The sequence below is a fragment of the Colobus angolensis genome, unplaced genomic scaffold (genome assembly GCF_000951035.1).
Source record: "Colobus angolensis palliatus isolate OR3802 unplaced genomic scaffold, Cang.pa_1.0 Scaffold221, whole genome shotgun sequence".
Lineage (NCBI taxonomy): Eukaryota > Metazoa > Chordata > Mammalia > Primates > Cercopithecidae > Colobus > Colobus angolensis.
In genome coordinates this window covers 1,760,719-1,785,355 of record NW_012115389.1, presented here as the reverse complement: position 1 = coordinate 1,785,355, position 24,637 = coordinate 1,760,719, and the positions used below count along the sequence as shown (strand labels likewise).

Genomic DNA, 24,637 nt, shown 5'->3' with positions numbered 1-24,637 from the left:
ATGTCCAGAAAATTTATCAATATAATCTCTTTTAAAATGTGTTACTTTACAGTGGAGAAACATAATAGATGCTACCTCAGCTAGGTGATCAAGGTTAACATCAACAGCTAAGAGTAGCCTAAAGTTGAGAAAGTGTCACAGCTAAGAGGAGTCCCAATGATGGCATGTACCTTTGATATCATGTGATAAGCATGGCACTTTACTGTTGTGTTCTTCCAAAAACCAAAAACCTGTTGTCTAGTCATGAGAAAAACATCAGATAAATCCCCACCGAGGGACATTCTCCAAAATACCAGTTTATTTCTCAAAACTGTCATCAGAAACAAGGAAAGTTTCAGAAATTGTCACAGCTAAGAGAAGCCTAAGGAAACATGACAACTAAATGTAATGTGGTATCCTGAATTGGATCCTGGGACAGAAAAAGGACATCAGGTTACAAACTAAGGAAATCTGAATAAAGTATGAACTTAATGATCAATATTGGTTCATTAATGCCCATAGATGTATAAGGGACTTCTCTATTTGCAGTTTTTCTATAAATCTAAAACTACTCTAAAATAAAAGGTTTAATGGGCACATTACTATTTTAAATTTTATACATTTTATTTTTTCTTTAGAGTCAGGGTCTCACTTTGTTGCATAGACGAGTCTGGAACTCCTGGGCTCAAGTGATCCTCACACCTTAGTCTCCCAAAGTGCTGGGATTCTATGCGTGAGCCACCGTGTCTGGCCCATTACCACCTTTTAATAAGTTTTTATTTTCATTGTAAAATTGTTAAAGAAAATCATACCACCTTAATATTAAAAAGTGTTTTCTAATTGTCAATCTCTTATAACTTAGTCTTAGCCCTATAATTCATTTATATATTTAGCAAGTAACTTGATATTATTTCTGTCCTTGGAAATGTTGTTTTATTTCCTTTGGAAATAAAATTTTCAAATGATTTATCTTATTTAAACTTTAATTTTAACCTATAATTGTCTATCTGTCTATCTATCTATCTATCTATCAATCATCTATCTATGTCATTGAAAGAAACATTTCTATAGATTTGAGGTGATGGTGAACTGAAAGTAGTGATTTGGGATCACATTACTGAGAAAAGCAATAACATTGATATAGTGTTCCATCTTAATCATAAATATGATTATATGTTTTAAGGACTAGCTAAATCAGATGTTTAATGCATGTTTTGGAAGAAAATAGGGGAAAGTGCATTAAAATGACATTTAGTACAAGTATACAATAACAATTATTGATGTGAAGTACTTTGATAAAATAATATACTTTGATAAAATAATAATGTATGCCACACTTTATTCTTTCCATGTTTGTTTTATCTAATGCTCATAGCAATCCTGCTAATTACATATTTTATTTGTCATTTGTAGATGAGGAAATGAACTCAGAGAAGATAAATGATTTGACCAAAGTCACATGAGACAGAAATATAACTTGAAATCAAATTTGTAATTTTAAGTGCCTGATGTTTTTATACTATCCTACCTAAGTGAATCTGTAGACATACATTTCCATTAGTAAGCACTGTATGTGGCATTCTTTTAATATAGCAATAAAAGCTAAATCTTTAGAAAGGACATGTATCCAAGCTTAGGACAGAAACACAATCTGTTTATTATTCTAAAATCTTTACTTCTAACTGTTTAAGAGCTGTAATGCAGTGAGAGCAGTTAGGTGTAAGTCAACAGTTTTAAAATTCAGAAACTTCTGAAACGAGATGTAACATGAGAAATAATGAGGGAAGAATGAATTTCACGTTGCACATATCACATATTTAAGAATATTATATTTGGTTATTGTTATCAATGCTTAATAGTGTTCCTTTTCCCTACTCATCTTACAGCTTTTATCATAATAAAATCAGTTCCCATACTAGGACCTTCTATCACTTAGGGTAACATTTTGCCTTTTGTACTGTTTTCACTAAAGTCAAAGTCTTGACCACTCCCTTGAATTCATCGGAAAAAATGTCACTTGGGGCTGGAGAGGACTACACCTATAAGAGTAATAATTTTAAAAATACTTGTAAAGAAATAAAATCTGGGTATTTAGAAATAGTATTGGTCACTGTGCATGGTCTTGTGTTGCAAGGATATTTTAAGCATTGCAGAGAAAATCTGAAGCAAGTTTTGGGTTATCAGTTTTATTGATAAATATTTGCAGTTGTAGCAAGTGAAGAATTAAAAATTTTGGCAGATTGGATGTTGTTTTCACAGGAGAACAAACCCATTGGTCAGGAATTTGAAGACAGAAAACACAAAACTACATGTTTGAAAAATATAGTTAGAAAATTATGGTCGTAAACTGTCAATGTAAATAGGCAAAAATATTTTTTGGAAATATCTTTACCGTCTTTCAAAATAATTTGGCAATGTGTCAAGATCAAAGTATTCAAAATACATGTTTGATAGACTTCTAACTATAGGCATTTTCTGTCTCTTTAAGACTTAAAAATATTATTATTATTATTATTATTATTATTATTATTATTATTATTATTTTGAGATGGAGTCTCGCTTTGTCGCCAAGGCTGGAGTGCAGTGGCATGATATCAGCTCACTGCGACCTCTGCCTCCTGGGTTCAAGCGATTCTCCTGCCTCAGCCTCTCGAGTAGCTGGGATTAAGGGCACCCACCACCATGCCCGGCTAATCTTTGTATTTTTACTATAGTTGGGGTTTCACCATGTTGGCCAGGCTGGTCTCGAACTCCCGAGCTCAAGTGATCCACCCTCCTTGGCTTCCCAAAGTGCTGGGATTACAGGCTTGAGCCACTGTACCTGGCCAAGAAATTTTAGGTGGTTTTCCAATACGTTTTATTTTTTTACTTTTTGATTGTATTTTAAATTCCTTCTCTTTTCATTTTAACACCAAAGCATCTAATAATTGGTATTTTTTTGAGATATAATTTGTCACCATTACAATATGATTTTTAAAAGTACAAATAAGTTAAAGGTATAGAAAAATGGATAAACTCAAAAGTAAAAATCAGGCATTATTTTAAATCAGCTTAATGGGATGAAAATGTATTTTTGCTCCTAATAAATAAACATTATTCACTTATCCCTATAGTCCTTTGGCAAAACTGAACTATCAGGTAAATAAACAACACATATTTCATTCTGTAAGTCAGAACCTAGGCAGCATTAAAGGATACTAATAAACACACCATGCACTATGACCACGTATCAGAACTGGTCATTCTATGTACATATTTTAAGATTTCAAAAAAAAAAAAAAAGATCACATTATGGTCTTGAGTTCTGCATTTAATAACTTCAGTATCAAAGTTGTGTTTTGCTCTTGTGGTTCATGTGCACACTCTAACACTGTCAGAGCATCTATACTACCTTTGGATAACATCATAACAGCCCGAGTAAAGAAGTGCCATCCATCCATCACTGGTGTGATTAATGTACAAGATCAATCTCTGAAGAAATCTGGCTCTCCAATTTATTTATATATACATAATCTATATCCTCTACTTTCTTTCTTTTATAGATACATCTAAAGTTAGGCACTATAGAAAGTGCATTAATCTCTTTCTGGGTGCATCAGCAAATTCTAACAGTATACAAAGATACCTTGACAATTGAAAACACAGAGTGTCCATTTTAAAGTGCTAATTTTTCCCCAGGGAGGAATTTACTCACTAGGAAACTCAAATTCTAATAAAACAAATATTGTGCTCTTGGAATGGTAGCATAGACACCAGTTGAAGGCTTTTTTGTTTATTTATAATAGCTCTGTAACTTAAATGAAGGAATTATATCATACTTAGAAAATCAGTAGAGTTGCAAATATACAGACATACTCTTAAATGAGAAACCCTCCCTCACCCAAAAATAAGAGTTTAGCACAAAAATGCTCACATAGCATATGGTTATCAACATCTGATGTGTAAATCTGCTCTAGAATCTTTCTTAGCACAACTTCCTAATCAGGTTTCAAAAGGATATATACCAACTTTAAAATCTGTGTTCTACAAATGCCCAGGTTAGAGATTAGGACTCTTTATAAGGGCCCTTATCTTTTACATTTGGTAAAATATTAAAGATATTGTCAAACAGACAATTCATCTAATAGTCCAAAGTATCTTATAAAGATAACTTATGACTAGCAGGTCACCATCATATATAGTAACAACAAGAATATAAAGTCTACATTTAAAAAGATGGATGCATGCAGTGTATCACAGTATATTACATATTTTCTAGTCATGTGCACCAATTTGTTGTGCCTCAAACACAGAAACAAATATGATACTACACCATACATGTGTATATATCATAGTAGCATAATAAACTCAATTCTAAGCAAGAAAAAAAATTAAATAATTCAGGAACAATAGAACTTCACAATAGAAGTGATGATTCTTTTAGGTTTTTCTTTACCCTTTAGGAAAAAATATGACTTTTGTAAACATCTTCATAGCTATTTTTTTTCAACATATTACTGAAAACTTATTCAAATAGTATTTAAATGACATGAATAAAATATGTCAACACACTAACACTTTCAGAAAACACAGGCATTTGTTAAAAGAAATGATTATTACAAATATTTTCTATCTTGCATTTTAACTATATTTCCATAAATAACGTATTTAAAAGTGCTGAATATGGTAGGATAGTCAGCAACGCCAGTGTAAACAGAATATTTTGTTTTCTACTCCGCAATTTTTTAAAAATCCCATTTTGTCAAACACTGCAACAGTTAAAATATTTGCATAGGGAATAGATAATAGCCCTTTTATTCATGTCTCCTGAATTTTATATAAATTAGAAAATCATACTTGCTTAAAAAAACAATTTTTGAAATGTTTTAAGTTTATGGAAAAAGAAACTTATGATGCCAACCTTTCAAGTAAAATAAATTTAAAAACAAACCCCCACACTCGTTTTTTAAAAAATATGCTTAATAAATTAAAAAATGAGAGGTAGTTAAAAAAATGACAAAGAAAACCTGTAACTGTAATATCATCCTTAATATAAGGCCAGTGTTCTCAATGGATATAAATCTTTTTAAAACTTTCATTTTAGGTTACTCAGTATTATATTCATTCACTTTAATATTAAAAAAATAGTCTTCGGGGGATATCAATATTCAAATGTAACACTTTGATATAAATATGACACTGATTATTTTAATTATCACTTTTCTGCATGACAGAATATTGTTTCCTTGAAGGTCAGAAGTACATGACAATGTCAGGCAAGTGTTTTGTCATAAAGATTTAGTGTACTTATAAAAAATAATATGGCAGCTGGAAAATTTGAGCACTGTACTGCCTTTTAATTATGGATGAAAACTAATAGTTTGGTTTAAACATCTTTAAAATGTCATCCTTAAGATACTCTGTGAAAACAGTTAAGGTCTGAAGTAGAGAATTATTTTCTTCATAACCCTTATAAAACTTTTCCTGGTAAAAACAGCTTTTCACTGGATTTCACTTTCAAGGAAAATATGCCACAGGACAGATGCTATTATCAAAATGTTTTACAGTGCTACATGTAGGCATTCCTTTATTAAGTCCTTTTGTTTATATTCCAAAACTAAGTTATCAAGCTTATTATTATTTTTTTCTTGCTGAATTACATAACTTTACACAACCATTTTAAAACTGGAGAGCCAGTCTTTAATAAATTAATTACAGTATTGGACATCTGATATATACATAAATTCATTTTCTTCTATTACAATTAAAAGCAGTATGACTCTTTGATTTGTCATTGAGATAGGATATCTTCAAATTGTTTTGTGCTTTTTTTCTTCTTTTTTTTTTGTTTTTTTGTTTTTTGCTTTTAGCATAGTAAACTCTCCTGTAATGAAAATGCCACAGTTTTGGCAGTGAACAACCAGAGGAATCCCCATTAGGATTTTCCAACAAACAGATAAATAGCTCTTTTTCATGTACAGAAATATTGGCTTCAAAATTAGTGTACTAAACACAGTATATAGAATGTTGAATACCATTGTTACATTGTAAAAATTGCTTTTTTCTGTCTTAGATTATGTTAAAAAATGCAAACCATGGCCGATTTTTTTGGCAATTATTTCTTAAGACCATATTGCACAAAAGTCCTTAAATACAGATATAAGTTATTCTATTGGATTAAATATTACAACAACTACGTGGCAAATGAAGCAGTTTTACTTTGCACATGCAGTCTCTGGAGATACACGAGGAGACTGTTCATAGGACTACAAATACACTTTGCTTGCAAGTAGAATGAGTGTTGAATAAAACAAACAATTTGGCAATTCATTGTTTTGTGTGGTATTTTCTCCAAACTTAACCATGGAAAACCTTGATAAAAATGGAGACAAAGACCATAATGGTTGTGTTTTCACAGTAGCCTGAGGAATGCTAAACTGTAGTTCTCCAGGAACTCAGTTTCTGATGTTATTTAACTACTTTTATTTCCCATCTCAGCCCTCCAAAATGATTGTTTTTAAATGAACATTAAGATTCAGAAGAAGAGCCAGCAGTACTTTCAACAAATGACTTATAAATTTGAGAGTTCAAAAACCTTGGAAAGGAATCTCTGTGCATTAAAGTATATATCTGAAGTTGGGCGTCTTCATACATGTGAGGATTAGGATCCAACAGATTTCTATTGATCACCTCTCTAACTCGAGAATCAAGACTGACCTAAAAAGAAACAAGAGCAAATACATTAAATAACATTTTTTTCAAAAGACCTCAATTAAGTAACTGTAAGTTTGTGACATTTTAGAGAAACTTCAAAGAGCAAATCCAACTACCAGAAGTCTTGAGTTCATCTTTTCACACTACAAAACCTTATGTACTTTTCTCCTTCAAAATTTGCACTAAACAACAACAAAAAAAGCAAATTAAGTCTTTTAAACCAGAAATTTAGTTTACAGATGTCTTTGCTTACTTGGTTTTACAGTTTCTATGCATTCATTCAGGAGTTTTTGACAATTTCTAATCATGGTTGAGGTACCTGAAATTTCCTAGCTAGAATATGAATTCACCTCCTCCTATTCTGTGATTGGTGGAGGCTGGCAATATTGATAAGAAGATAAAAAATCTACTGGCAGAAAAGAGTTCCCTGGCAAAAATTAACATGCATATAAAATGCCAACTCCCCACAGTTTTGTATCCCAACAAGTCCTACTGTGTCAAAAGTAGGAAACCAAGAGTGTAGCAGGGCATGCAATGAGCAGGTATGCTTCATGTCTCACATCTGCCTGGCAAGGACTAGCAAACATTCTTATACATCCAAAGACCTCTTACTAACAATGAAGCAGATCAACTGTTTGGAGTGAAATCTTTGAGAGGAGATATAGGAATAGGAATGCAGAATAAACATTAAGATAATCAATACAGTGTTATTTGAAAAGTGTACAGAAATTAAATTCTGCAATGATTTAGGATTTTCCCTCTTCCTCACTAAATGCAAATCCTCTTGGAACTGGTAAAATATGTTGGAAAGGGAAATGGGGAAAAATACTTGGCAATAAAGGCATGGTTGGAGGAACAGAACTAAAGCCCTGCGCTGAAATACCATGTTAGAACAACCCTACAAGTGGTAAATAACCAGAGTCCAGATTGTTTTCCTCGATCCTCACTATTTGGCAAGGAATAGGACTTGTGAACCATAGTTATTTCATGATATATTCACATACAAACCTTCCATATTTATATTTAAACATGTTGTCATAAGCATTCTGCAAACGCCTTTTAGTTCTGGCTTCTTTTCCCACCACTGTTTGGACTAAGTCTGGGAACTAATACAGTCTCTTATTGAAGCCTCTCCTATTCCATCTAGTGTCCCCAGGTTCCTGAGCTCAATAGACCACATGGAATTGGGTTGATTTGCTACACCCCAGGGATGGCTACTAGATTTGTTGGGAGATGGCAATCCAGACTACATTTCTGTGGTTTAGCCAGACCAACTCATATGGGGACATCTCATTTTACTGTGCTTCCCTTTATTGTTTTTCGCAGATACTGTGTTTGCTACAGATTGAAGGCTTCTGGCGATCCTGTGTCAAGCAAGTCGACTGGCACCATTTTTCCAATACCATGTGCTCACTTTGTGTCTCTGTGTCACATTTTGGTAGTTCCCATAATATTTCACAATTTTCATCATTATTATATATTTTAAGGTGGCCTGTGATCAGTGACCTTTGATGTTACTTTTGCAATTGTTTTAGGAGGCCATGAACCATGCCCATATAAGACTTAGTTAATCCTTAATTGATGACTATGGTGTGAATACTGACTGTTCCACTGACCTGCCATTCCCACATCTTTTTCCCCCTCCTCAGGCCTCCCTATTTCCCACAGAGAAAACAATATTGAAATTAGGCCAATTAATAACCCGCCAGTGGCCTCTAAGTGTTTAAGTGAAAGGAAGATTCACACATCTGTCACATTAAATAAAAAGCTAGAAATGGTTAAACTTAGGAAGGCATGTCGAAAGCAGAGACTGGCCAAAAGCTGGCCTCTTTTGAAAGTCAGCCAAGTTGTGAAAGCAAAGGAAATGTTCTCAAAGGAAATTAAAAGTGCTACTCCAGTGGACATGTGAGTAAGAAAGCAAAACAGCCTGTTGCTGAAATTTAAAAAGTCTGAGTAGCCTGGACAGAAGATCAAACAAGCCACAACATTCCCTTAAACCAAAACCTAATCCAGAGCAAGGTCCTAACTCTCTTCAATTCTGTGAAGACTGAGAGAGGTAAGGAAGCTGTGTAAGAAAAGTTTGACGCTCACAGAGGTTGGTTCATGAGGTTTAGGGAAAGAAGTCATCTCCATAACATAAAACTTCAAGGTGAAGCAGCAAATGGCTAACGTAGAAGCTGCAGTAATTTATTCAGAAGAGCTAGCTAAGATAATTGATAGAGGTGGCTACACTAAACAGTAGGTTTTCAATATAGACAAAACAGCCTTACATTGGAAGAAGATACCATCTAGGACTTTCAGAGCTAGAGAGAAGTCAATGCCTGATTTCAAAGATTCAAGGACAGGCTGACTCTGTTGTTAAGGGCTAATACTAAGTGGTAACTTTAAACTGAAATGAATGCTTATTTACCATTCTGTAAATCCTAGGGCCCTTAAGAATTATGCTAAATCTACTCTGCCTGTGAACTATAAATGGAACAACAAAGCCTAGATGACAGCTCATCTGTTTAAAGCATGTCTTGCTGGATGTTTTAAGCCCACTGTCAAGCCCTACTGCTCAAAGAAAAAAGATTCCTTTGAAAGTTTTACCGCTCATTGACAATGCTTCTCATCATCCAAGAGCTTTGATGAAGATGCACAAGGAAATTAGCACAAAAAAGAAATACATTTCATAAGGCTATCACTGCCATAGTGATTGATACCTCTGATGGAACTAAGCAAAGCAAATGAAAAATCTTCTGGAAAGAATTCACCATTCTAGTCATTAAGAACATTTTTTTTTTTTTGAGACAGAGTCTCGCTTTGTCCCCCAGGCTGGAGTGCAGTGGCTCGATCTCGGTTCACTGCAAGCTCCGCCTCCTGGGTTCACGCCATTCTCCTGCCTCAGACTCCTGAGTAGCTGGGACTACAGGCGCCCACAACCACGCCTGGCTAATTTTTTGTAATTTTTAGTAGAGACGGGGTTTCACCGTGTTAGCCAGGATGGTCTCGATCTCCTGACCTCGTGATCCGCCCGCCTCAGCCTCCCAAAGTGCTGCGATTACAGGCGTGAGCCACCGCACCTGGCCGTCATTAAGAACATTTGTGATTCATCAAAGGAGGTCAAAATATCAACATTACCAGGAATTTAGAAAAAGCTGATTCCAACCCTCCTGGATGATTTTGAGGAGTTCAAGACTTTAGTGGAGGAACTAACTGCAGATGTGGTGGAAATGGTGATAGAGCTAGAATTAGAAGTGGAGCCTGAGGATGGGACTGATTGCTCCAATTTCATGATAAAACTCTAAAGAATGAGGACTTGCTTCTTATAGATGAGCAAAGAAAGCGGTTTCTTGAGATGGAATCTATTTCTGGCGAAGATGCTGTGAACATTGTTGAAATGACAACAAAGGATTTAGATTACATAAACTTAGTTGATAAAGCAGCAGCAGGGTTTGAGAGGATTGACTCCTATTTTGAAAGAGGCTCTTCTGTGGGTAAAATGCTACCAAAAAGCATTACATGCTATAGAGATATCTTTTACGAAAGGAAGTCAATTGATGTGGCAAACTTCATTGTTGTCTTATTTGAATAAATTGCCACAGCCACCCCAACTTTCAGCAATACCAGCCTCATGAGGCAGCAGCCATCAATGTCGAAGCAAGACCCTTCCTCCACCAGCAAAAAGATTATGACTCTCTCAAAGCTCAGATGATTGTTAGCAGTTTTTAATCAATAAGGAATTTTAAAATAAAGGTATGCACATTTTTAAGACATAATGCTATTGCTATGCTATTGCTAAATATTGTTTATACTATGACTACAGTATAGTATAAGCGTATCTTTTTTTTTTTTTTTGAGACGGAGTCTCGCTCTGTTGCCCAGGCTGGAGTACAGTGGCGCGATCTCGGCTCACTGCAAGCTCTGCCTCCCAGGTTCACGCCATTCTCCTGCCTCAGTCTCCCGAGTAGCTGGGACTACAGGCACCACTAAGCCCGGCTAATTTTTTGTACTTTTAGTAGAGACGGGGTTTCTCCTTGTTAGCCAGGACGGTCTCGATCTCCTGACCTCGTGATCCGCCCGCCTCGGCCTCCCAAAGTGCTGGGATTACAGGTGTGAGCCACCGTGCCTGGCCAAGCATATATTTTATATGCATTGGGAAGCCAAAATATTTGTGCGACTTGTTTTGTGATATTTGCTTTATTGAGGTTGTCTGTAATTGAACCTGCAGTCTTGCTGAAGCAAGTCTAAAAAACATTACTTGGCTGAACTACACATTTGTCTTTGTTGGGAATTCTTCAAAAATAAAAATGTTCTGGAAATGAATTGTTCAATTTTTATTTTCTGTTATTACTACATGAGGTCACTATCAAGTACAAAGTAATTTTAAAAAGTACAGAATATTTTTCTCCAACGTTTTTATTTTACCTAAAATTATATTTTTGCATTTATATGCCAGAGGGAAATATTGACACTGGAGCTTAAACTGAGACAAACTCATTTATCTTATTCTGAAACATCATGTTATGGTAAGGTAAAATCTTACCAAACACCTCTGTTTTTAGAAATGGTGCTTTCTTTCAAACTTAAGAGAACTTTTTGTTTCAATGGAGCAGGAAACTTTACATTAGTGATTTTAAAAAGGGGGGTCATTTACTTCTTAAATAATAGTATCATTAAATGTAGTGTAAAACTTTCTTCTTAGTAGACTCATATTATCTTAAGACTCATATTATCTTAAGACAAATAAAATAACAAACTATTAAATGTCTTATGTCCTCATTGTTTAATTTTTAATTTTGCAAGCTAAAAGCAGTAGTGAAATATCGTAAAGTCATACAGTTCAATATTTAGTAATCTATAATGAAAATGCATTTGTTATTACTATTTAAAGAACAAAATATTTACCTTAATAGCAGGTTGTTTGCCTGAAAAGGCTGTCGATCAGTCAAAAGAAGTGTAGCGAGGTCAAATAATAAGGATAAGCCCCATGGGGATAACAATCTATTGTTTCATCTTGTAGCATCTTTGTGCTTCAGAATGTGGATCATCTATAATACAAGGTATTGGTGGTGGATCCCAGCTGGGCCTGGGCCACAGTCACCCTAGGATTCAGGTGTGTCTGGATGGCTTCTAAAGCCATCTTATCTGGGCTCCACTACATGAGGGACTGAGGAATTTCCTGCATAGAACTCATCCTAAGGGAAGAGAAAGTTGAGTAGCACAAGATAAGAGCTATCCTCAGGCAATGCACGTCTCCTCTTAACTCAGGCCAGGTAGACTCATACCGAGGTGGTGTCAGGGAAAGAGTGCATTCCAGCAATAACAGAATTTATAGCACAATAGCACCACCATTGTGACATAGGACACAAGACAGCATGATAGGTTTGACCGCATTTAACTGGCAGTTGTAGCAGTACTGAAAAGTCCGGCAATGTTGAGACACAGCAACTGAAGTTTTAAAGACACAAGTGACTTTGCAATAGGTCTCCGTGAACTTGGAAGCATTCATTCTCACAGGGAGTAGGAGGCAGGGAGGCAGAAAAGCAAGGGACTTGCAAGCAAATAGTCATGAGAGTGAACTGTTCAACAAGAGTATGGAGGTAAAGCGAGGAGAATGAAGACAGAGAAATCTTGTTAGTGTGGCTTGGGAAAATCTGGGCTAAACTGAGTCATATACTCTAGTTAATCTTACTAGATTTCCTATTCATTGAAGGAGGATATGAAGGTAGGTTAGCATTGCTGAAAGGGAGTACACCAACTTTTGACCCTGCCTTTTAATTCTAGTCATCAAGATGCAAGGGAAAATTTGATCCTATGGACATTTTTGGCATAAATATACAAGAATCATGAATTTTCACTGAAAGTCTTTTTTTCCATAGAGAACCCTTCTTTACGTTATTTAATTCCCTGAACAATGTTTTTCATGTATCACAACCAAGTGTTTTCTCCATTTTTCTCTCTTATTTTTACTGTTACTGAAGTTTCTTTATTTAGAATTCCTTTCCAAGTAAAATTCTGATTAATTTTTTCCCTTTATAAGTCCATATCAAATTTTACCAATGATAACGTCTACCACTGGAAATTTTCTTTTCTGTTTTTAATTTGAACTAAATTTGGTATTCCTATGTTAAATTTTATAAATCGAAAGAATACATGATCCTCCTATCAATTTTAATAAATTTTTGCTTTGTGTACATTTAGTCACGTTTTATTTTGTTTGAATTTATGTCTTAGAACAAAGATGATTGGTAGGGTAAACTGTAATGTAATATTCTTGGTGGTGTCTGGATAATAGGAGAGTATCTCCTGCTGGTCTAGGGGGAGGGTTCAGGCCTGTGGTTAAGGTTGCTATTTCTCATCATGTGTGAAGTTCTACAGTTGGATTTATAGAAATCTATGGTAACATCAGGAAGAAAATAATAGGCAATGGAAGAACTAATCAGCATGGTGTAGTTGGAAAAGCACCACATTTGGAATCAGAAGATCTCGGGCTAGCATTCTATCTCTACCAGATATATTTCTGATGTCCTCAAACATTCATTTTACCTCTTTGAAAATCAGTTTCTTTTGCTATAAAGTGGTACCATCTGTCCTCGTGGCTGAAAGATTGCTGTGAGACTCAGACTGTAATAATATATGTAAGAGCACTGTGCAAATAATGAAGCTAATGTAAAGTAATTAATAATAACTGATCATAATTATGACATCATCTTGATAAAACCCAATGTGTTTGGCTTTTGCATCAACTTGAATTTTACCTTCTCAGAGTGACCTTTCCTGACCACTTCTATTCCATCTAATTCAAGCTCCAGCCCATCACAATTTTTAGTTACTTGTTTCAACAAGATTTGTCTGTCTTTCTAAAATGTAAGCTCCATGAAGGGATCGGCCAGTGTCTCTTGTTTATCATCATATCCCTAATATCTAGCCCAGTGCTTGCCTCACAGTAAGCAGTCAATAAATATTTTTTGAATGATAATATGTGTGCATAAAAAATACATTTAGGAAAATACAGTCAAGTGAGTTCTGTTTAGGAAAACTGAATTAAATCATTGAATGTGCTAAATTCACATAATTTCACTTAAAGACATATCTACATGGACACACAGAATCTGCATGTCTATCACATAAGCATTATTTTTTAGATAATTCTGGTGTTTAAATAGTTCTATTATTGTTTTCTCTCAGAGGGTAACTGGGAATTTAGAAAAATCAGAAAAAGCAAACTCCTACTACTATTACAGTTACCATTCCCCAGAGCTTGAACGTAACAGATTTCGTGGGTTGGTAGGCTTTCTCCATCCATGCCTTCATTCATAACACTGGGATGTGGAGGTTCCAGCGCACTAAAGTGAGTCATTAAGTGGCTCACAGACAGGAAGTGACAGATCCAGTTTATAGTCCTGGTAATGACAACGCCATCACTAGGCAGATTTCTACATAACTGGACCATAGTTTTCTTCAATTCAGATAAATGTCTTATATTGGTTGAAGGATTTATAATTATTTCCTTTTTCAGTAGCTTAATGCTGTTTACAGTTGGTAAGAGCCTTTAAATATATTTTTTATTCAAGTTATTTATTTTGCTAGGTTTGTCTTTTGATATACTTTGGATGTTGGTTCCCACCCTAATCACAGGTTGAAATGTAATCTCCAGTGTCAGAGACGGGGTCTGGTGAGAGATGACTGGTTCCTGGGGACAGATTTCTCATGAATGGTTTAGCACCATCTTCTTGGTGCTGTCCTTGTGATAGTGAGTGAATTTTTGCGAGATCTGCTTATTTAAAAGTGAGTGGCCCCTCCCAACCCCTTGCTCCTGCTTTGCCCATGCGATGTGCTTGCTCCCCCTTCATCTTATGCCATCATTATAAGCTTCCTGAGGCCTCTTTAGAAGCTGAGCTGATGCCAGCACCATGCTTCCTGTGAAGCCTACAGAACTGTGAGCCAATTAAACCTCTTTTCTTTACAAATTACCCAGTTTCATGTATTTCTTTATAGCAATGCAAGATTGGCCTAACACATCTTTTCAATAATAAATATAAGCTGCCACCAAAATCTGCTACGTGGAACAAGTCTACTATTAGACTTAAAGGCCTCTTTATTATCTTCGTGTATTTTGCCCTTGAAGACATCACTTTCTTTTCTTTTTTTTTTGAGACAGAGTCTCGCTCTATCGCTGGGGCTGGAGTGCAGTGGCCTGATCTCAGCTCACTGCAAGCTCCTCCTCCCGTGTTCCCGCCATTCTCCTGCCTCAGCCTCCGGAGTAGCTGGGACTACAGGCGCCCGCCACCTCGCCCGGCTAGATTTTTGTATTTTTTTAGTAGAGACGGGGTTTCACAGTGTTAGCCAGGATGGTCTCGATCTCCTGACCTCGTGATCCGCCCGTCTCGGCCTCCCAAAGTGCTGGGATTACAAGCTTGAGCTACCGCGCCCGGCCCAAGACATCACTTTCAAAAAATTTACTTTTTAAAACAAATGCGTAAATTTCTAGTTTTTTTTTTTTTTTTAGTTTGGCCTTTTCCTTCATAAAATGTACACTATACTAAGAACAGAAGTTATATCACCTCCTAATTGCAAATATCTTTTAAATGTGTATGTGTGTGTGTCTGTGTATATATATGTATGTATTTTGAGACAGAGTCTCGCACTTCTGCCCAGGCTGTAGTGCAGTGGCACGATCTTGGCTCACTGCAACCTCCGCCTCCCAGGTTCAAGTGATTCTCTTGCCTCAGCTTCCCAAGTAGCTGAGATTACAGGCACCTGCCACCATGCCCGGCTAATGTTTTGTATTTTTAGTAGAGACAGGGTTTCACTATGTTGGTCAGGCTGGTCTCGAATGCCTGACCTCGTGATCCACCCGTCTTGGCCTCCCAAAGTGCTGGGATTACAGGCGTGAGCCACTGTGCCCGATGATATTTCTTATTTTATAACATAATGCTCAAATTACTACAAATGCATAAAACATTTTAGCACATTGACTTCAATAGTTTCATTAAGGGAAAAAGTTATCTATATATAAATATTTTTTTAAATGTAGTTGTTTTTCTGTATTTAACAAAGAGGAACACAACACTCAATCAAATTAAGGTAAAATGAAAGTCTAGTGAAGAAAAACGGCTTTCTGTTTAATAGGAAAATCATCACAATTTTTAGTCATTACCATTTTATAATGATTCAAATGTTCATGTTCTTTAAAAATATTCTGAATAAGTAGAAACATGCATAGAATTTCAGAATTAGAAAGCCCAGATTGTCTAGCCCCAAAATGAGAAATAGGAACTCAGATTGGTATTAACTGCCTTGAGTACTGTGTTTAAATCGATTCTGAGGTTCAGTGTAGGGACAGCAGTAAGGAGGACCATGATGGACAAGCTATGCCATTAGGTGGAGAGGAAGAAGTAGTAGCACAAATACTCTGAATAAATAGAAACATGTATAGAATTTCAGAGGTAGAAAGCCCAGAGCAGCCTAACAGACCTTTTCAATAGCTTCATAGCCTTACAGTTGCCATTACGCATTTGGTTTATTAGTTTCTGTGCTTACTTTTATTGTCATTTTTGTAAACAAATGAACTGAATGTTGAGACTCAGAGAGGTAAAGTGATTTATCCCAGGCCACACAACTGGGATGTAGCAAAGGCAGGATTAAAATCCTGTGCACCTGAAAATTAGTCCAGTGTGCTAATTCCTGTATAATCAGGGCTCTCTCAATCTGACATGTACTCTCTCCAATGTCAGAAAACAAAATCTGAAGAGTGATAACTCGATGTCATAAGTTAGTAATGTATTATAGCTGATTAGAAATGGATGACTTTTTGCACAGGAAGTTCAGTGAGGTATATAATAGATTGAAAGGGCTCTGGAATAACTAGAAAGTGCATGCCATGCGCTGAGTATATCAATGAGTCGAGTCAGTGAACATGATACCTTGGTTTAAAACATAGCTTTTTAACAGTTATCTTTTATAACTGAAAATATCTACTTTTGCTTATTTGTTTTTGTCATTAAACAAGGATCAAATTTAATTAATCTGTTGACAGGATAGAAATCAGCTGGCTAAACAATGGCACTTCAATGGTCTATTAATTTCTATATAAAGAGTTAATTACAAGTCGGCAAAATTAGAACAATTTGAATTTCACCTCTGTCTCTGTCTCTTTCTCTCTGTGATAGTTTGAGGATATTAAAGAACGGGTAGTGGCCAAAATACGGGTACTAGGAAACATAAAGGAGAGAATAAATATGGTTAAGACACTAAACATTAGTGTATGTAATTCTGGAAAGGTCACATTCTTGATCAGGAAATGAGATTTTAGTGACTTTCTGGTGAAACTTGTGTTCAAAAGAAAGAAATTAGGTGAAAATGCCCAGGCGCAGTGGTTCACACCTGTAATCCCAGCACTTTGGGAGGCTGAGGCAGGCAGGTCACTTGAGGTCAAGAGTTTGAGAGCAGCCTGGCCAACATGGTGAAACCCTGTCACCACTAAAAATACAGGAATTAGCTGGGCGTGTTGGTGGGTGTCTGTAATCCCAGCTACTCAGGAGGCTGAGGCAGGAGATTCGCTTGAACTCAGAAGGTGGAGGCTGTAGTGAGCTGAGATTGCATCACTGCACTACAGCCTGGGTGACACAGTGAGACTCTGTCTCAAAAAAAAAAAAAAAAAAAAAAGATGAAAACAAACCTCTATTACTTTAGCAAAAACAATGGAAATGCACTAGTTTATGTTTCAATAATCACTATTTTAACACTAAACATGACTCAAAGAGAAAAAATTAAGTATTTTACAAAGCTCCATCAATCAGTGACATCAGAAAATCAGGGGCTGTGTGGATAATAAGAAAATGTTTTACATAAAAAACTAAACATTAAATAACAGAAACTGTAAAAATAACGGAATTATATGTACATAGTATGGAGAATATTTTTTCTCCTAACACTGAAAAAGAATGGAACAGTCATCATTTTAAGATGACACAGATGTAGCACAAAAGAGTGGACGAAGTAATTCAGACAACTATCATTTTAAGATGTCACATCTTACATACTTTGGGGGCAGAAATGGGCTAGATAATCTTCCCAAGGACTCCCACTTTGTATAATTAAAGGCAAAAGAAGCACATATTTGGGCACATTTAGATCATCTGGTTTATTTGCTATATGCAATATCTTTAAAATAATAAAAATTAGCAAAAAATTATTCTTCTGATAAAATACAAATAGAGTTGTTTAGATGCTAAAATTTGAGGCAGGCCAGAAGCCTGAAGAATATAGTTTTAGGATGTAGAATTATACCAGTGTTAGAAATACCGTGTGACATCAGTAACAAATGCGTTGAGGCTACACATTTATTACTGATGTTACATTGTATTACATTTATCAAATTCTCCCCTCCTTGTTTTTATGAATACATTTTTCAGGTTCATGTAGGAAATAAAAAAATAAATCAATCCTTTGTACATCTAATTCTAGAGGGTTTCTCATTTCGTACAGACAATAGTCCTGGAGCACTGTGGAATATCAATGGCATTTTAACCTAACTAATTTAAAAAAACTAAATAATTTAGGTACTCTATATCTTATTAGAAATGAAATAGTTTATGTAGCATTCCAAACTTACAGATTAATAAAATAGACACTAATTTCTTTTACAGATCTCAAAGCAAGAAGTGCAAGGCAGCCTGGAACCACGCCAAGTATTGGAGGAGGAACAGATGACTGTAGCCCATAAACGTTCAGGTGCACAAGAGAGGGGCATGCCATTTAAATGCAAAGGTAAAAATCACAGTTGTTTAGGAGAAACAAAAAAGACAAAAAGAGGCTGGTATGGAAAAGAGAAGACATTCTAGGAACCTCTGTGTTCTCCAAGTGCTTTCAATCCCACTGGAACTCCATCACTCAGAGCTCCAAGGACCTGGACACACTATCAACCACTCCTTCACCAAATACTTTTAACTCTGTTAGCTGGAACATTCCTCAAGAACAAATTAAGTTTTAAAAAGTCAATGGAAAAGTGCTATTTGGTTGCTAGAAGTATTGCTTATTGATTAGGTACATTCTGGCAATGGGAAAGATGCTTGCACTTTCAATAACAGATAATCTAGAATAAGCAAAACAATTTCCATTTCCCACCTAAGAATATTAGTGGTCATCAAGGCTCATTTTTCATTTCTGTAAAGATTCAATCATCAACATCATCAAACATGTCAGATTTTTTTTTTTTTGAGTCCCCATACCAGAGGTTTTCCAACCAGTATATATGTGGAAAACTTGTAAAAAGTGCAGATTTCTGAGCCCTATTTCCAAAAATGCAGATTCAGAAGCCCTGGTTAGGCCTTAATAATTTTTTTTTTAAACAAATGCCCCAGGGGATTCTTATTCACATGATCTAGGGGTCATGCTTTGGGAAATACCACCCTAAAATACATTCTCTCTTTCCATTTTCGTTTGTCACAGCAAATTGTGTTTAAGCAGGCTCCTTAGTGTTAGTTCTGAAAAGCAAGTGAACTACCACACATGTCAGCTAGAGATAAACAGTTAAAGCATAGTAGGGAAACCTAGCCTTCACCCATGTGCTCAAGGAAATTCTCTCAATAGAAGCTGAATTATCTACCCAGTGAAGTCTCTAACCTCTCAACACCCCATGCCCTACACAATGTGGACAGCCATCCCTTGACAGTTATCCTTGGTCTTAGGAAGCCCACCTCAATGTTTTCCAGATTTTTACCTCTTTTGGTGATAGTATAGAAATGTAATCTTCATATATCATCCTAGCCTTTTCTTCGATTACTTTTTTGTTCTGCTCCTTCTTTAAGTCTTCACAGGCAAGCCAGAAAAGTAGGTTCTCTTCACTGTATTCTGTTCGTAGGAACTCTCTGAAAAGGTTTCTTCCTGCTGGGGCCTTCATCATCTTGTCAAAATTTTGAGACCAGGACAAGACTTCCTCTGCAGTGGGGTTTTGGCTGCAGAAACAGAACAGGGCCATGATCAAAGGGAGCTTTGTGACTGGTGAATGCTAGACCCGGTAAGGAGAGGAGCAGATAGAAATTCTATCAATTTGCTACCATCTAGTGGTCAGTACTTTGCCACTCAGTCCAGCCTGATCTGGCAAATACGTATCTGCCAGGACTAGGTCAGTTATTTCTGAGTTTTGACAAAAATTCACACAGGCATAAGAGGCATGTAGGGAGCCAAGCATTCAAACGGCAAGGGGGCTATACATAATATGCATGCAGTCATACATTCCTAATGAAGCTTGGAAATGTTCAGACTTTAACAATACGTTGAAAGTTGATAGAAACAGTCCGTAAGTGACTAAGGACAAAATGAATTTTTTCTTTGCCTCTATTCAGGATTTCAGTTTTCCAGCCATAAGATACAGGTTTTTTTCCCCTCATCTCTGGTGGCCATTTTTTTCATGTGTCACTTGATTTAAAATAAGAAAACACTGTGTGCACTTGTCACATATTTTCCTAAACTTTAATAATTTTTCTGCTGGGTATGGCGGTTCATGCCCATAATCCTAGTGCTTTGGGAGGCTGAGGTGGGAGGATCTCTGGAGGCCAGGAGTTTGAGGTCAGCCTGGGAAACATAGCAAGATCCTGTCTCTGCAAAAAAAGAAAATTTTCAATTAGCTGGGTGTGGTGGCATGTGCCCGTAGTACCAGTTACTTGGGAGTTGAGGCAGGAGAATCACTTGAGTCAGGAGCTTGAGGTTACAGTGACCATGATCATCCCATTGTACTCCTGGTTAGGCAACAAAGTGAGATCCTGTCTCTAAAAAAAAAGGTTTTTTTTCTACGAAAAGTTTTTCTATGTACAAATTGTTAGTCATGAATGGAGTTATCACAGTTGGAAGCAAAGTGTTTCTATAATGACATTGACACTAGAGAATTTAAAATTATATACAGATTTTTTAGTGACGAGGTGATTGCAGAAACCACCAGTAATTAATCCACTTGCTTACACATTAAAGAAGTAGAAGAGAGAAGCTTGGAGAGTCTTATGGTTAAAATGATTCTGATCTTTCTTTCCTATTCAATGATCTATTTAATAATTCTCAAACCTAAAAGACATTGGCCAAAGAAGTATATTCATATATATATATATATCTTTATATATATTCATATACATATCTTATATATATTCATATATATTTACCTTTATATTCATATATATACACTTTTACATATATTTTTATATATTTAACTTTTTAACCAGGTATTTCAAATAGATTGTTACTATTCCATAATGTCTGCACTTCCTCATTCACTTAAAACAATTTTTAATTTTAAAGAGCTTAAAAATTACCATGAAGCATCATTGTTAAAACCTTCTCATAAAAAGCAGAAAAAGAAAGCACTTATAATTATATGACTGGACTATTTGTATTTTGATTTTAGTCCATAGGTGCCTCATTTGGGAGGAAACACGTGGGGAGAGTCTGCTCTGGTGGAAAAAAGAACCAGGAGCCGGCTGGGTGCCCCTCCTCACTCACTTGGACATTCCATATCATTTGTGTGTGTGTTTAGACACTTCTAAAAACTTAAATTCTCAGAAATGAGAAGTAATGAATTAGGACAATTTTGGGTGCTAATTCATATGACACTATTTTTTTTTTAAAGAGGAAAGTAAATTCAGACCATGTTTTAGCCAATAACTTAACATAGCTAATAGAAAAATTGCTGAAAAGCAACTGCAATGACAAAATAACATCTTCCAGATTGAATTTGCATTCACTTCCCAAAATCATTTTGAAGAGTACCATGAAGCAAGGGGCAATACTTCGGCACACAGTGGATGTAAATGGCATGTAAATACAAGAAACAATAGCTATGTGGTTCTCACACTCACCATTCCTCTAGGACCTGGATACTCTCCATTTTTGTGGTGTGTGTGGGTCTTCCCGCATTTTCCCCTCTGTCTTCATTCCTAACAGTGAGGCTGTAATGTAGCAGAACATTTTAATTTTGTCAAGGGAAACTCAATCAGTTGAAGAAAAGAATAAATTTTTCCGGAGAAACATTTCACAGGAGATCCTATGTTCAACTATGTGATAATATTTAAGGTATAAAAGAGCAATACCATTTTTAAATGATGGGCAAATCCATGTCAAAGGGAAAAGAATAATTTTTAAATAAAATTATAAAGTAAATCACACTCTCAAAAGTGGATATTGTTAAATATTCTGACTTCATCCTTACATAATCTGAATTACTTAATATTTCTGAGATATATGATTAAATGCTTTTATATATACACACACACACACACACACACACATATAATTACCTTACTCTTTAAACAAAATGTCATTTTGATGTTTGGTTAATTCTATTCATAGTCTGTTTTCCATTAATTTTCCCCGATTGAGAGCTTAGAAGATACAATGTGTCAGAATCTCATACAGATTTTCCTAAGTTTACATCATCCTTCCTTACAGACCAAGTTATTGTTACCGATAATATCATTCCTTCAATTGCTAAAATCAAGCTACTGGATTTATATTTGACTTTGTTTTTGCCCTTTCACCCCAGTAAACCAATCTCCAATGTCTTGAAAGGGACAGAACAGTAACTGAGCATTTGGAACAGGTGAGCACTGGGTGGGAGGAGCCTGTGTCTGTGTGACACAGGTTTGGGAATTCTACAGCATCATAGAGGACAGAGGATAATGCTGAAGGTTTTAGTAGTCCAGAACAAGAATAAAAATAAGAATCGTCCAATGACAATTGCTCCCTAAAGTTTAGCAGTGCTTTAGGGCGGAACACCCAAAATTCTAGGTGTAGACTAGAAATAACAGGTGAGGTCATAGGAGATACTACGAAGCAGGGTAGGGAGAGTCAGTGGCTTGGGAAAATTTAAGCTCCTACATTAGCCAACTGATCCAACTGTCTAGAAGCCGAGGAGCTTAAGAGCCTGGCAGAGAGCACAAGAAGTTCAGACAACATCTCTCATTTGTTCCTTCTTTCACTTACTTACTCAAAATAAGAGGCAATGGAAATGATGATTTTCTAGTGCCTGTTATGTGCTGGGCACCATTCTTTTACCATTAATATTACTATCCCCATTTTACAGATGAGCAAAGTGAGGTGCAGACCCATCTGGGAGGTCGGCCCAAAACTGAACACTAACTAGGTGGTATAGTTGGAATTGGGAGCCTACTCCGTTCAACAACCCTGTATTTTTGAGTGCCTACAATGAACCACGGCTGCTGAGGGACCCTGAGGTCCTAGACCACTTACTATGTGAATGCAAAGAAGAGTCACTAAACATCATTGGTGTGGAAAGAAAGTGTTTAGGAAGAGGTGCCCAACAAGCAGTTATTCTCAATCTGGAAAGTCTGATAGGAGAAACCAAGACAATGTCTCCTTAATTCATTCTTTCATTCTCAAGTGCAAGCGCGAGGATGGAGCGAATGGAGCAAAGGGAATAATTTCTGACAACAGAAAGTGAGCTAGATAGGAAAACTGACCTGAGAGAGCAGAGTTACTGGAGAAAAGAGAACCCAATAGGAATTGAAAAGGAGTCTGTAGTCAGGAAAAGGACACAGGAAACATAGGATTTCATAGCGAAATACACTGAGTTTGCCTCTACCCATTTCTAGGGACAGGCGCAGGTTTATTGGTATAGAACCATGGAGGGAAAGGTAATGTAGCCCAGAGGATTCTGGGGAGCAGAAACTAGAGTGGATGGTCCCTTGGAACCGCTGCACAGACCCTTAGACCCCTGCGGGAGGCAGCAGTCCCAGGGTTAGAGACAGCAAAGCCTTCAGCGTAGTGTAGTTTTGGGGAGGAATTCAGAGAGACTGCATAATTTTGGAGGTATTTGCATGTGAGTGCTGTGACTGCGTTTGTGGCTTTAGATAGCCTAGGAAACCTCAGTCCTCCATGTCGATATACAAATAGGTCAGAGAAATATTTTAGAGGAGATTCATTAATGAGTAAGAAAGAGTTCGTCTCTGGAATTCGATGTATTTCCAGTAATGATGGGAAAAGTGGATGGGGGGGATACACTGCTGACAATATTCTATAAAATTTCCTGTATATATAAAATGTACAAATTTTTGGTAAATTCTATTCAGCTCTTTTTAAAATAGGAAATTGATACTCATTCTGCCAAGCTTTATTGAGCTTATGTGTGTGTGCAGAGACATATTAAGGCACTATAACACAACTAGCGTAAGAGCTCTCATTCCCTTCTTAAGCAATAAACTCCTTGAGTTTATTTTTATTACATTTCCACACAGTGTCCCACAGAAGGCAGTACACAAGATGCAGGTATCCTTCACTTCATTAAACCTCTTTGAGAAATTTGTTCTCCGTTGTGCCTTTGCTGTAGAGTGACAAATCTGGAGTCCACAGGCATGAATCACGAGTTTCTGAACATGAATTCTGGCTCTTCTATCTGTTTCTGTGATATTTACAAACATCCCAAATGCTACCATATTAGAGCCATCATTATGAAATATTAGGTTGAGTTTACATCTTTCATTTCTACAGATGGTAAAATATGGGCACATATTTGGACTAAAACTACTTATAACAGACATTCAGTAAATGTTTAACTGTTCACTGTGCAGCTCTTGATCTAATATTGGCCACAGTCTTGCCCTGTAGAAAGAAATTGAACTTCGGCAACAGACAAGTTGTTCTTTTTATTAACTGTCCTTTACTACTGGTCTTAAAAAATGGGTTGCGAGGTTTCAGTTATCAAGAACTGCTGAAAATGTCATTTTAAGTTAAAGAGAAATGGAGAAAATAGACAAGGGATTGATACTTAACAGTTTGACTGTATTGCTATTGACTAATGTCTGTCCTACTTGGTTCTGCTCCAAGTAGTGTGTGTGTGTGTGTTTTTTAAGGTAATAATTCACTGGAAATATTTGCTCTAGATCAACTTATATATGTTATATGTGTTTGAGGAAAGCCCTAAAAGGAATATGCCAGATCAACAGTTTTGAGGGTCCCACAGAGACACTTTTTTCTT

At 36.2% G+C, this 24,637-nt stretch overlaps 1 protein-coding gene across 2 annotated transcripts in view; it reads right to left on the bottom strand.

Annotated features, from left to right (window-relative positions):
- Positions 1–5,635: 5,635 nt before the first annotated feature.
- The window catches only part of RGS17 (regulator of G-protein signaling 17), a 124,858-nt gene continuing 105,856 nt past the window's right edge, over positions 5,636–24,637 (bottom strand). The window contains exons 3-5 of one of the 2 annotated variants that reach the window (XM_011943744.1): positions 21,504–21,593; positions 19,379–19,613; positions 5,636–6,675 (exon numbers count right to left, since the gene is read on the bottom strand). In XM_011943744.1, the coding sequence (XP_011799134.1) occupies positions 6,487–6,675; positions 19,379–19,613; positions 21,504–21,593 (514 nt within the window). In that variant the 3' untranslated portion in view covers positions 5,636–6,486. The remainder of the gene's footprint in view (positions 6,676–19,378; positions 19,614–21,503; positions 21,594–24,637) is intronic. The other variant, XM_011943743.1, reaches the window with a different exon arrangement.